General features: G+C 45.2%; 1 protein-coding gene across 1 annotated transcript in view; it reads left to right on the forward strand.

Moving 5' to 3' along the window:
- trdmt1 (tRNA aspartic acid methyltransferase 1) overlaps positions 1-13,369 on the forward strand; it is a 127,354-nt gene extending 113,985 nt beyond the window's left edge. The window contains exon 11 of the mRNA XM_028803363.2: positions 12,894-13,369. Within this exon, the coding sequence (XP_028659196.2) occupies positions 12,894-12,994 (101 nt within the window). The 3' untranslated portion in view covers positions 12,995-13,369. The remainder of the gene's footprint in view (positions 1-12,893) is intronic.
- The last annotated feature ends 1,724 nt before the right edge of the window (positions 13,370-15,093 follow it).

Genomic DNA, 15,093 nt, shown 5'->3' on the forward strand with positions numbered 1-15,093 from the left:
GTCGGATTCTTGTTAGCTGCCCTTCCAATCTTTTATTCAGCACCACTTCTCAGAAATATCGTTGAGTGATTATTTCACAGCAGGCCTCTACCCAGAAGCCCCGGTCCCTGCTCTCCAAAGCCGACTTCACGTGATTCTGTTCGTTTATCCAAAACTGAAGACTAAAATGAAACAATTACCCTGAATTAAAGGGGATGTGTGGTAGGTAGTCTGGTGAAGGCCTGGCAGGCAGTCATTTGCCCAGATGCCTGCTTTCATTACAGGAGGTTATGCTTAGTGGTTTTAGAGCTTAGGACCAATCAGGCGTCAGTATTTCAAAAATACACCAGTCATCCGTTAATGGTGTCTTCAGACCACCTTTATACCCCGTGGCATGTCTGCTGTACTGCAACGGTCAGTAATTGAAGCAAACCACAGAAATGTTGGCATCGTCTGACATGGAGCGGGCGACGTAAAAGACTTCAAATGTTTAGGCCTTCACAGATAAACTCGGTGTCTGCATCTTTGGTGTCTAATGGCCAGAAAATAAGTAGGCTGAGAAAAGTTTGGTCGTAAAATATCGTAATTGATTAACAAAATGTCCTCATCTAATTCAGCTCATACTTGTCTGTCTTTGAAGAGAAGGCCTCGCTGAAATCCATTTGAATGTATTGAGCAGAGCCGGGCTGAGAGACAGGAGGATAAATTTGCACCCCTATGTATATAGTTTTGTATTACTAATAAGTCAAGTCAGTCAGTCGTCATCCAAACCGCTATATCCTAACAACACCGGGTCATGGGGGTCTGCTGGAGCCAATCCCAGCCAACACAGGGCACAAGGCAGGAACAAATCTCAGGGAGGGCGCCAGCCCACACCAAGCACACACACCAGGGACAATTTAGGATCGCCAATGCACCTAACCTGCATGTCTTTGGACTGTGGGAGGAAACCCACACAGACTCGGGGAGAACATGAAATCTCCACACAGGGAGGACTTGGGAAGCGAACCCAAGTCTCCTAACTGCGAAGCAACAGCGCTACCACTGCGCCACCGTGCCACCCTATTTGAGATACAATACGATACAATGTATTTTATGTGTAGCCGAAAATCACACCAGGAGGGCCGCAATGAGCTTTTAGAGGCCCTGCCTCTTGACAGCCCCCCAGCATTGACTCTCTAAGAAGACAATGAAAAACTTCCAAAAAAAACATTGTGGGGATAAAAATGGAAGAAACTTTAGGAAAGGCAGTTCAGGTAGGCTGGGCGTGCAGTGGGTGTCAAACACAATACACAGAAGAGAACAGAAGTCATCCTCAATACAATCTAAATATTACAAGTACACAGCACAGTTCAGCAGTAGATGATATCCCATAATAGGATTTGGGAGAGACAGTTGGCTCCATTGCTTTTTGTTCCCAGCTGGAGCCCAGGCCAGTGAAGTGACTTGCTCAGGGTCACACAGTGGTGTCAGTAGTGGGATTAAGGTCTGAAGCCCAAAGCCTTTATCAGTTTGCCACACCTCATGCTGTTCATTTCAGTTTATTCACAGAGCGCAGCCTCAGTTCACGCCAACTTCACTGATTACCACACGGACACACATACGGTAAAGGTACACATTACTTTAAATACACAGTAAAGCAGAGCAATTCAAACTGAATGATGTGCAGCAGTTCTTAATATATTCAGGTATATGATGAATCTCTTTATCTATAAATACAGTGCACTCGCAGAGTATGCAGACCCCTTCACTTCTCACTGTTTGTTATCTTACAGTTTTGTGCTAAATTCCTTTCAATTCATTTTTTTTTCTCTCATCAAACAGCACTCACCACCCCAGAATGACAAAGCGAGAACAGGATATGAGAAATGATTACAAATTTATGAAAAACCTAAAATACCCCTCTGACGCTCAAATTCAGATCCTTTACTGTCACACTTAGAATATGCCATCCCGTTCTGTCGATCACCATTGAGATGTTTGGAGTCCACCTGTGGTCAGTTCAGTTGACTGGACTGATTAGGAAAGGCACTATATTATAGATAGATAGATAGATAGATAGATAGATAGATAGATAGATAGATAGATAGATAGATAGATAGATAGATAGATAGATAGATAGATAGATAGATAGATAGATAGATAGATAGATAGATAGATAGATGAAAGGCACTATATTATAGATAGATAGATAGTCTGGAGAACTGAGCAAAAACTCACACGAAGAGCTCAAGGGGATTACATGCTCAGATTGCGAGAAGACTGCAGCCTTGAAGGTTTCCAAGAGCACAGTGGCCTCCATCATTCTTAAATGAAAGAAGTCTGCACAACCACAACACTTCTTAGAGGTGGTCTAAGGGCTGGGTGCAGATTAACGTCATACCCAGGAATGGAGCAATCGCAGGTCAAGGGCCGAGCGAAATAGAGTCACGTTTGGTGTTTACAGGATTTGAACTGGTAACCTTCTGATTGCCAATGCAGACCCCTAGACTCAGAGCCACCACTGTGCCCACTATTTGATTGATAGATAGATAGATAGATAGATAGATAGATAGATAGATAGATAGATAGATAGATAGATAGATAGATAGATAGATAGATAGATAGATAGATAGATAGATAGATAGATAGATAGATAGATAGATAGATAGATGAAAGGCACTATATTATAGATAGATAGATAGATAGATAGATAGATAGATAGATAGATAGATAGATAGATAGATAGATAGATAGATAGATAGATAGATAGATAGATAGATAGATAGATAGATAGATAGATAGATAGATAGATCAATGTGAAAGGCACTATAGGATAGCTAGATTTTAATTTTAGTGTAGTTGGCAGGATAATCAAATTAGATAGATAGATATGATGGAAGACACCATGCAGTATAATAGACTGATATGAAGAATGCTTGAGTTTTTCTCCTTCGTTTTCCAACAGGATGGGTCATTTTTGTTCCTGGCGATGCCTTTTGGATTTGGTGACGTGGCTGCCACCTTTCAGAATAGACAGATAGACTGATAATAGTTCATTTGTCCCTGAGAGGTAATTAAGACTTTACCGAAGCTCAAAATATTTAAATATTATAACCGAGCACAGCCTTCGAGCGCTCACATTGATGTTTAAAACAACGTTTAACTTCTGTTGGTCTTTTCATTTAAAACGTGATTGAAGTGCCACCCTTTGTTGGTGTTTGTATTCTGCTCTGCCCTCTTTATCTGTAGCCTGGCGCTCTTTACATGATGATGGCTACTGCAGTGTTTCCCCGCCTTGTGGGCTACGGTTGACCCAGGGTGACCTCGACTTCACAGCAGTGTCACATCACAGATGACTTTGTGTTGCTCATGGGGTCCTGAATGAGGCAGATGACTTGCATTGTGAGGGAGCATCAGTTACAGCACTACGGCCATGTGGCACCATTACCCGAGGGTGACCCTCATTGTTGAGGAGCTGAGTGGCTGGACCAGGCCAAGGGGACGCCCATGTAATACCTGGCTGTGACAGATAGATGGGTGGGACTGGACTGCGAGTCTGCCTGGGGGGTGTCAACCAGGACCCCAACTCTTTCGTCGTGTGGTTGGTGCAGCAATGAGCTGTGCCAGTGCATGCCCCCCAACCTGTCCTGACCTGTAGACAGATTAATTCAAATTGCCAATCAATTTAGAAAGGCACATCAGGTTTGCTGGTCAGTTCAGCTGCCATGTCTGCTCCCTCAGGTTTCCTTTTCTCAAATGTTGCACTTTGCCTGAAGGTCTGAGGCCGCTCGTTGTGAGGCTGTGGGCTGAGTACCGCTGGACAAAAACAAACAGTCCAATCAGAGAAGCACATTTTGATTTCCTGTGATAAGACCAGTTGACGGTGCCAGTCCCCTCCTGTGAGCTGTAATACCCCGCTGTGACCGCGCCACTTTAGGCCCGGTTAGGCCCTTATCAGATGCCCGCGGTGCCTTCCTGTTTCTGTTTCTGTGAATTCTCTTTTTTTGTTTTCACCTCCATCAGCATCCTGTTTTTTTTTTAATTTGTGGAGCAAAGGTTTTCTTCTGCTTAACAAGTCTGAATATGTGCACCTTAGCACTCAGGTGAGATCCCGCTGGCGCAGCTCTTCACTCCCGGGTTAATGGTTACTGTTTTACCAACTGAGCTAAATTGCTGTTCACATCCACTCTGTGGAACCATAAAGATTAAATCCTCAGCTGGGCACAAGGCTTGGGTGGTGTGGCTGATAAGCCGTCTTTCCCAGTTGTTAAGTTCAGACAAGTGCAGCCCCCCCCCCCCCCCCCCCCCACTGATGGCATATTCACATGTTGTGCCCCCAAAGCTGTCACGGACCAGGCCGAGGTGAGTCTCTGGTGCCAGGGAATTCAGTGGGCAGGTACACAAGGACAATGGGATCAGCTGTGGAAATCTGCACAGAATCGTTGGGTCTGCTCTCATTTCTTTGTTTTATTCTTTATTTCGCCTTCTAGAATTTCTTATATTAGGAATTTGTTAGTTTTCACCTACCCTTTGGGGTCAGAGTGCAGGGTCAGCCATTGTATGGCACCATTGGAGCAGCTTCAGGGTGAGGGCCTTGCTGAAGAGCTCAGCAGAGTAGGACCCCCTTTGGCAGTAACAGGGGTTCAAACCAGCAACCCTTCAAATGCCAGCAGAGATCCTTAGCCTGAGAGCCACCAGTCTGGCTGTCATCTCGAGCAATAGAGCAGGAGGACGACAAGCACAGAACGGAAATGATTTTAAATTTGAAGCACCAAATGTCTTTAATGACATTCATGCAGCAGAGTGACAGGGGCTCGTCATCCACACAGGGCTTGTCTGATGGCTGGCCTTGTTTGTGACACATGTGCCACATGAATCTGTCTGTGCCTGGTAACCGAGGCTGTACCTTCCGCTCACCCAGTTCATGTGTAGAGAAGAGTCGTCCATCTTTCAGTACAAATTTATCTTCCTGTCCAAGAGAAGCCCCGGCTGAGGCGTCCTTGTCAGAGCTGGTTTATATCTGATAAGGTCCAAGTCAAAGGACTAAAGGAAGATGCCAGCAGACTGGACCACCTGGGACCCCTGCCTGCCTCTGACACACTGGTCAGCTCCCAGACTGGGCGCTTAAATGTCCTTCTGTTTATGGGCTAGCAGCGCCCCCCCGGTGTGGGCACAAACATCCTCAGCAGGGCTAAGGAATAGACGGAAGTGAAAAGCACCATATAATAAATGAATAAATGTGAAAGGCACAAAATCATACTGTATATAAATAGGAAAAAATACCACGTGATGGATATATAGATGTGAAAGGCACTATATAATAGATAGCTAGATATAAAAGGCAGCATGTCAAAGACGAATGGATGCGAAATGTAGTTTATAATACATACACAGGTATGAAATACATATAAAGGGCGCTCGTAATTATAGATATTAAATGCTTCATATGATAAATGAATAAATGTGAAAGGCACTATATCATATAGGGATAGGAGAAGTACCATGAAATTGATTGATTGACTGATAGGTTGAAAGATAAGAAACGTGCTATATGATAGATAGCTAGAGAGTCAGACAGTGATATAAACAGATAGGAAAGGCACTATATGAGAGTATGAGAGACAAAGAATAAACAGGAAAGGCACTATATGAGACTTAGAGAGAGGTAAGGCGCTATATCATGGAGCAATAGATGTGAAAGGCACTCTATAATAGATAGATAGATAGATAGAAAAGCCACTATATAATAAATATGAAAGGCACTAGATAGATAGATAGATAGATAGATAAGAAAGGCACTAGATGATAGATAGATAGATAGATAGATAGATAGATAGATAGATAGATAGATAGATAGATAGATAGATAGATAGATAGATAGATAAGAAAGGCACTATATAATAGATAGACAGACAGATAGATAAGAAAGGCACTATATAATAAATATAAAAGGCACTAAATAGATAGATAGATAGATAGATAGATAGATAGATAGATAGATAGATAGATAGATAGATAGATAGATAGATACAGTGGTGTGAAAAACTATTTGCCCCCTTCCTGATTTCTTATTCTTTTGCATGTTTGTCACACAAAATGTTTCTGATCATCAAACACATTTAACCATTAGTCAAATATAAACACAAGTAAACACAAAATGCAGTTTGTAAATGGTGGTTTTTATTATTTAGGGAGAAAAAAAAATCCAAACCTACATGGCCCTGTGTGAAAAAGTAATTGCCCCCCTGAACCTAATAACTGGTTGGGCCACCCTTAGCAGCAATAACTGCAATCAAGCGTTTGCGATAACTTGCAATGAGTCTTTTACAGCGCTCTGGAGGAATTTTGGCCCACTCATCTTTGCAAAATTGTTGTAATTCAGCTTTATTTGAGGGTTTTCTAGCATGAACCGCCTTTTTAAGGTCATGCCATAGCATCTCAATTGGATTCAGGTCAGGACTTTGACTAGGCCACTCCAAAGTCTTCATTTTGTTTTTCTCAGCCATTCAGAGGTGGATTTGCTGGTGTGTTTTGGGTCATTGTCCTGTTGCAGCACCCAAGATCGCTTCAGCTTGAGTTGACGAACAGATGGCCGGACATTCTCCTTCAGGATTTTTTTGGTAGACAGTAGAATTCATGGTTCCATCTATCACAGCAAGCCTTCCAGGTCCTGAAGCAGCAAAACAACCCCAGACCATCACACTACCACCACCATATTTTACTGTTGGTATGATGTTCTTTTTCTGAAATGCTGTGTTCCTTTTACGCCAGATGTAACGGGACATTTGCCTTCCAAAAAGTTCAACTTTTGTCTCATCAGTCCACAAGGTATTTTCCCAAAAGTCTTGGAAATCATTGAGATGTTTCTTAGCAAAATTGAGACGAGCCCTAATGTTCTTTTTGCTTAACAGTGGTTTGCGTCTTGGAAATCTGCCATGCAGGCCGTTTTTGCCCACTCTCTTTCTTATGGTGGAGTCGTGAACACTGACCTTAATTGAGGCAAGTGAGGCCTGCAGTTCTTTAGACGTTGTCCTGGGGTCTTTTGTGACCTCTCAGATGAGTCGTCTCTGCGCTCTTGGGGTAATTTTGGTCGGCCGGCCACTCCTGGGAAGGTTCACCACTGTTCCATGTTTTTGCCATTTGTGGATAATGGCTCTCACTGTGGTTCGCTGGAGTCCCAAAGCTTTAGAAATGGTTTTATAACCTTTACCAGACTGATAGATCTCAATTACTTCTGTTCTCATTTGTTCCTGAATTTCTTTGGATCTTGGCATGATGTCTAGCTTTTGAGGTGCTTTTGGTCTACTTCTCTGTGTCAGGCAGCTCCTATTTAAGTGATTTCTTGATTGAAAACAGGTGTGGCAGTAATCAGGCCTGGGGGTGGCTACGGAATTGAACTCAGGTGTGATACACCACAGTTAGGTTATTTTTTAACAAGGGGGCAATTACTTTTTCACACAGGGCCATGTAGGTTTGGATTTTTTTTCTCCCTAAATAATAACACCATCATTTAAAAACTGCATTTTGTGTTTACTTGTGTTATATTTGACTAATGGTTAAATGTGTTTGATGATCAGAAACATTTTGTGTGACAAACATGCAAAAGAATAAGAAATCAGGAAGGGGGCAAATAGTTTTTCACACCACTGTAGATAGATAGATAGATGTGAAAGGCACTATATAATAGATAGATAGATAGATGTGAAAGGCACTATATAATAGATAGATAGATAGATAGATAGATAGATAGATAGATAGATAGATAGATAGATAGATAGATAGATAGATAGATAGATAGATAAGAGGCACTATATAATAGATAGACAGATAGATAAATAGATAGATAAGAAAGGCACTATATAATAAATATGAAAGGCACTAGATAGATAGATAGATAGATAGATAGATAGATAGATAGATAGATAGATAGATAGATAGATAGATAGATAAGAAAGGCACTATATAATAGATAGATAAATAGATAGATGTGAAAGGCACTATATAATAGATAGATAGATAGATAGATAGATAGATAGATAGATAGATAGATAGATAGATAGATAGATAGATAGATAGATAGATAGATAGATAGATAGATAGATAGATGGATGTGCAAGGCACTAGATAACGTTGGACCATTAGATCAATCTGGATGAGAGCAGGCCATTTAGCCCAACACAGCTCACCAGTCCTACCCACTAATTTCTTCTAAAATAACATCAGGTTGAGTAATAACACCAGGTCCTCCTGTGTACCACACTCCCTGTCACTTATTCCATGTGTCTGACATAACAGATAGATAGACGTGAAAGACACTATATAACGCATAGAGTTGTTAGATTGATACACTCTGGTATAAACACAAATTACATGAAAGGCGCCATATAATAAATGGGTGAATGTGAAAGGCACACTAGCTCTGAGGTAGAAGACACTACTATGTCATACTGTATATAGATAGGAAAAGTACCATAGGATGGAATATAGATATGAAAGGCACTGTATAAGTGATTGAATTAATAAACTGGAAAGGCACAATATCATATACAGCATAGACAGAAAACGTAGCATGTGACAGGTAGATAAGAAGAGCACTTTGTGATAGTCTGAGAGAGAGATACACAGCCATGGCACTATATAAGTGATAAATACATAGATGTGAAAGGCACCATATGATTGACAGATGGATAAAGAGATCAATGAGAAAGCTACTATATCATATACAGTTAGATGTGGAAGCTATTATATCATTGATGGATTGCAAAGGTACCATGTGATGAGAGGATGGCTGGATCACAAAGGCGCTATATGATTGTCAGTTATTAAGTGTATATTTATTTACTTTATTGATCTCTGAACTGAAGTTCTTTTGCTCCAGCAGCCATATTTTCGAACACACAAGCACAGTGCTGAGCAGAACCAGGTGTCACTGCAGAGTCACACTAGTGACCGAAGCCATCTTGGCCCGATGTCATTGTGTCACACCTACTCTACCTTTAATTTTCTCTTCCTCCTGTTTCTTGCTGCAGTCCTCCCTTAGTCCAGGGTCTCTCCCTCATTCTGGTGTCTGGTGTTACGGTGTGCAGTGTGGTGTAGTGGTTAAGACTTTGGACCTCAAATCATGAGTTGCTTCACTGGGCACAAACAAAGGACACACTGGCGTCCCAGATGGCATCCCAGATGTTGTAAGTCAGCCAACTAAGTAAATGAGATGTAACGTTACTCTCCGTGGAGACCAGAATGTAGAAGGGCACCCTGTCCACTCTGTGCAGGTAGAAGGTCCTCAGCAGCCTTTTCATTTCTGTGGTGTGTTGTCCACACCTCAGTAAGTGATAGGAGAACCCCAAGCCCACTAAGCCGGGTTTGGTGCCCCCTTGCCTGGTGTCGTCCTCCTCTCATGTCAGGTCAGCTGTTGTGTTGCTTCTCCATCTGCCATCAGCCAATTAAACTCTGGTGTGAACTCTTCAAGCTGAACAGCAAGTAAATCTTTGCCCCCCACCCCACCCCACCCCCCCATGTTAATTAGTTCCTCTTAACTGATGGTGACCCCTGTCATCTGTGTCATTAAAGCTGCTCTCCTCTAACATCAGGGCACTTGTTAATGGCTTTGGTGGAAGTTTAAAGGCACTTAATGCAACACCTCAGTCACACATTGACCTGCTGCCATAAATGACAGTCACAGGATGTGTGTGTGTGTGTGTGGTGGGGGGGGGACAACTTGTGCCACTAAAAGTGTGGACGCAGCTCCTGGCCCACTGACCTCTTCCCCTGTGTCTCCAGGTGCTTTCACATGCCAGGTTAGTTTGTGCCTCTGCATCACCGAGTGTGCCAAGCTGCGGACTGGCATCGTGGTCTGGGTTAGTGCCCACCTTGTGACTCTGTGACCCATAATGGACCAAGCAGGTCGTCGAATGCTGCAGTGATTTGTGGGTTAGGCGGACTGGCACTGTGTGTGTGTGTGTGTGTGTGTGTGTGTGTGTGTGTGTGTGTGTTCACCCCGCTGGCACCCTGTCCAGGTGCTTTTCCTGCCTGTGCCTGTTGGTTTCTGGGAAAGGCTCCGGCTGCCCCCCAAACCAGCTGTGGATTAGGTGGGTTTAGAAAATGGATGGACTTGTTTACAGGATTCCTGGCCCACTTTTCATTTTAAAGGTTAATGTTTTCTGAAGTGTTTTGAACATGGAAAGGTGTGATAGAAATAAAACGTTTTATTATCATTGTTACGATTTCAATTGTGGAGTTGATAGCATCAGAGGGATAAAGAGAGACACACACAGAAATGGCTCATCATCATCCTTCCATCCATGTTCCAACCCGCTGAATCCGAACACAGGGTCATGGGGGTCAGCTGGAGCCAATCTCAGCCAACACAGGGCACAAGGCAGGAACCAATCCCGGGCAGGGTGCCAACCCACTGCAGGACACACACACACACACACACACACCAAGCACACACTAGGGCCAGTTTAGAATCACTATTATCAGAGATAAATAAATAGATGATCAGTGGGTAGACCTTTTCCCCAGTGTCTCCAGTGTAAAGTGTTATTGTTAATCTGTATAAACGTAGAGAGTTGTGGGTGGCTCTGTACCCACCTTGTCACTTCACCATCTTCTCTCCTTCAGTCCCACCAGTCGATGGTCGTCTCCATGACCAGCATGACCAGCAGATCCTTAGTCTGCTCTTCTGGTCAGTCAGAAGTGACCTCTTAGTCCCTGGGGCGCCTCCACAAAGCCATCTGTCCACTTACTAAGCCCACCTCTGTTGCATGGAACTATCAGGGCAGCACCAGGCACATGGCAAGACCCCACCAACGGGCAGACCCCTTCACGTCTTTTCACGAGTAGCGGCCTTGTGCTAAAATCATTCCAATGGCGTTTATGTGCCCAGTTATGGCCGACCGAGTTGAGGTGATTCCTATTACAGCTGGGGGGCCGTAGGAGGACGACAGTGTAGTGACGTTCTAGAAATTACCAAAACCAGCCACGGGAGTAAATCTTTTATTATTATTGTTATTATTAATAATATTATTATTGCTCAGGGTCTCTCTTATGTTTACCACCTCTTGGTGGGCCCTTTTCTGTTTGTTTTGATCCGCACCTCTCCATGTTGGCCGATGCATTCGTCCCCCACCGCCGCCCCTGACCACAGTGCTCCTCAACATTTATGCCTCCGACTCCTGTGACTCAGTTTTCCTTTTTCAAGTTCATTGATGACCCTCTGGCAGTAACTGCAGACCACCACTTTGGTGAAAGACGTGCAATCAGGGGGTTCACTTTGGTGAAAGAAGCGCAATCAGGGGGTCCACTTTGGTGAAAGAAACGCAATCAGGGGGTCCACTTTGGTGAAAAAAGCGCAATCAGGGGGTCCACTTTGGTGAAAGAAGCGCAATCAGGGGGTCCACTTTGGTGAAAGAAGCGCAATCAGGGGGTCCACTTTGGTGAAAGAAGTGCAATCAGGGGGTCCACTTTGGTGAAAGAAGCGCAATCAGGGGGTCCACTTTGGTGAAAGACTTGCAATCAGGGGTCCACTTTGGTGAAAGAAGCGCAATCTGGGGGTCCACTTTGGTGAAAGAAGCGCAATCTGGGGGTCCACTTTGGTGAAAGAAGTGCAATCAGGGGGTCCACTTTGGTGAAAGAAGCGCAATCTGGGGGTCCACTTTGGTGAAAGAAGTGCAATCTGGGGGTCCACTTTGGTGAAAGAAGCGCAATCTGGGGGTCCACTTTGGTGAAAGAAGCACAATCAGGGGGTCCACTTTGGTGAAAGAAGTGCAATCTGGGGGTCCACTTTGGTGAAAGAAGTGCAATCTGGGGGTCCACTTTGGTGAAAGAAGCTCACTTAGAACCGGGGAAACCTAACGCTCAGCACTGCCATCCATTTAGATGACCCACCGTAACTCAAATGTGATGAACCAACAATGGCAACCCGCAACCCAAGGGGTTTGAGAAACACTGGCTTAGGTGAGCCCCTTGTGACCCATCAGTTACCACCTGGGTTGAGAAACCCCATCTTAGATGACCCACCGTGACCCATTTGTCAACAAACGACGGTAACCTGCGGCCCACTGATCCAGTGGGTGACAAACACTCCCTACATGGACCCCGTGTGTGGACACCAAGTCTTGAAGATCAGTTTGCGGTTCTCCATACTGACAGTTAAATATGCGTACCGGTGACCCTCCGCAGACCCACAGAGCCACATTGTCACTGACATACGGTCAGATGGAGGGTCCCAGACGGTGCTGTCATTCATCTCGTGACTGTATTTTTATTTTCTCCTTCAACTCTTGATACCCCTGAATAACAAAAGAGAAAATAAAATAAGTCTCACCTGGCCTCAGGTACTCGGACCGTTTACTCGGTGCTTGGCTCTGGCCGCACTTCCAGCCCGGATTCTACTTAATACAAAGAAGAAGAAGAGCACGTGTGAAACAAACCACAGAGGAAGAAGATGAAGGGCTGGGGCAGCGTGGGGGTGAAGCCCTGGCAAAACAACAACAACAACGAGGGAGGAAACTGGTGAGACCACCGTCCAGAGGTAGACCGCCTTCAAAATGGCGGCTGATCTCCTTAAGAAGAAGGAAGGCTGGAAAGGGGGCGGGGCCAGTGAACTGTGACCTGGAAGTGAGGTCATCTGATCTGTGGGGGGCGGAGCGGAAGCATTAGGCCACAGCACCCACCCTGGTCTCGGGTCCTCAGGTCGTGTCTCAAGCCCACGTGTGTGTGTGTGTGTGTGTGACACAAAAGAACAATTCAGAGGTCCTCAGCACCCCGACAAGTGACAGTGAAGTCCGATTGTGTTGTTCACAGCCCAGCCATACCCACTGCGCCATCATTTGGAGACTGGCAGCTCTTTCCGCCCCCCCCCCCCCCTACGTCCCTGTCTTTTGACGTTTTTCGCTTTTCTAATTTGTGTCTTTTCTTCTTGTTTGCAGGTTTTCCCCAGAAGACGACACTAAAGCAGCGATATCGACTCTTAGGAAACAGTCTGAACGTGCATCTGGTCGGCCGGCTCATTCAGCTCATGGTGGAGTGAAGCTCGGGGGGGTCCGGCGCTTTTAACGTTTTCTAATAAAGATGTCTTCGTTGTCCTGGTGTTCGCTGGTCGTGCGTCTCTACTGAAGGTGGCTGATGGCCTCCCATGCTGAGCGCAACGGATGCGAATGTGAAAGTTGGCATAACGTGGCGTAAGTGGCACCGGGTGAGACGGCGGGCACCTCAACAAAAAAATCACAAATGATGAGTCGAATTCCACAAGGGGGGTCTCATCAGTCCCGTTGTATTCATCATTTCGTTATCGGCCCCCCTCTCCAGTTTTGCTGTCATAACCTACAATTCTGCGGGGTGGGTTTCGCCGCCATTCCCGTTTACATGTGTTAAACACGGGGGGGCCTGCGTGGTCAGGGACCCCTAAGACTGATGTTTTGTGTGTCTGTCTGTGTTTTAATTGTAATGATATTAAAGTTTCATCAAATTGAGAATCACAAAATGTTGGGGTCTCCAAACCCCCCCCCCCCCCCCCCCCCCAAGATGATCTCATTATTTCTTCACAGACCACAGAAATGGCTGTGAAAATGTCAATGGGAGTCCAGATCAGAAGAGCAATGGCGTCGCCTTTAATAAGCAAAATGAATGGTGGGGTGGAAAGACGACAAACCGAAATGACGCGGCGTCCCCACGTAGAGAACAGGCAGGCGAGGAAGAAAATGAAAAAGAGCGCAAACCCGATAAGTGGCAGAATGGCATCGGCAGGACAATCATACAAACAAGTCCCAAAACCAAAGGGGCATCTCGGAAAGCACAGCCTGGCACAACATCTGCCAGACCCTCAGCCGCCGGACGGGGCAACGGTGAGGAAAACAACCAAACGGTAAGAAAAAAACAGGAGGGGCCAGCGAGGGTGGGAGTGGCGAGGAGGCGTGGCCAAGGGTGGAGCCTGATCATCAAGCCTACAGCCTTGTTGAATACTGAGCCTGAGGATAGCTGACTGGGGGTCTGCTGGACCCCCCCCCCCCCCGTGTACCCCAGCGTGTCGACACGTCTTCAGAGACCTCAAAGGACTACAAGCCCATCCTGTCAGCCTCGGGCACAGGGCAGGAGCAAACCCTGCATAGGGTGCCAGCACAAAGACACCGCCAGAACATGGAGACCCCCACACAGACTGAGAGCCAGAGCAAGGCAGGAGCTGAACCCACGACTTGATTTTACTTGAGACCCTGATGAAGTCAAAGAATGTGATGAGGGGGTCAAAAAAACATTTAAAAAAGACCACAGGGGGAACCTGCAGACCCCCGAGAGAGAGCGAGCGAGCGAGTGACCAGGCTGGGATTGGAGGAAAAGGCCATAAGGATGCAAGGAGAACACACAACGTCTATAGAGATTTGAACCCAGGACTGGAACATTTTTGAGTTCTTGGTGTTTTGCCTGTAAAGACACAAGTAGAACACAAAGAATCGACAAAGAGTGGAATAGGCTGAAATTTGAACCCAGGGCTCGATGCTTTAGAATTTGTGATGAAAGCCACAGGGAGAACATGCAGACTCCACAGAGAGAGAGTGAGTGACCAGGCTGGGATTTGAACCCAAGGCCATAAGGATTCAAGGAGAACACACAACGTCTATAGAGATCTGAGTTCCTAGTGAAAGCCCACAAAGAGAACCTGCAGACTTCACAGAGACAGTGAAAAGGAGGTCAGGATTTGAACCCAGGACTGGATTCTTTAGAATTTGTGATGAAAGCCACAGGGAGAACATGCAGACCCCACAGAGAGAGAGCGAGTGACCAGGCTGGGATTTGAACCCAAGGCCTGGATGAAAAGGATGCAAGGAGAACACACAACGTCTATAAGGATTTGAACCCAGGACTGGATTGCGTTTGAGTCTCTGATGATTTGCCTGTAAAGACACAAGTAGAACACGAGGAATCAACAAAGAGTGGAATAGGCTGGAATTTGAACCCAGGACTCAATTTTTTTAGAATTTGTGATGAAAGCCACTGGGAGAACATGCAGAGTGACCAGGCTGGAAATTGAACCCATGACCCGGATGAAACGAATGCAAAGAGAACACACAACGTCTATAGAGATTTGAACCCAGGACTGATGTTTAACCTATAAAGACACAAGCAGAACACGAA

The sequence above is a fragment of the Erpetoichthys calabaricus genome, chromosome 6 (genome assembly GCF_900747795.2).
Source record: "Erpetoichthys calabaricus chromosome 6, fErpCal1.3, whole genome shotgun sequence".
NCBI classification, from domain to species: domain Eukaryota; kingdom Metazoa; phylum Chordata; class Cladistia; order Polypteriformes; family Polypteridae; genus Erpetoichthys; species Erpetoichthys calabaricus.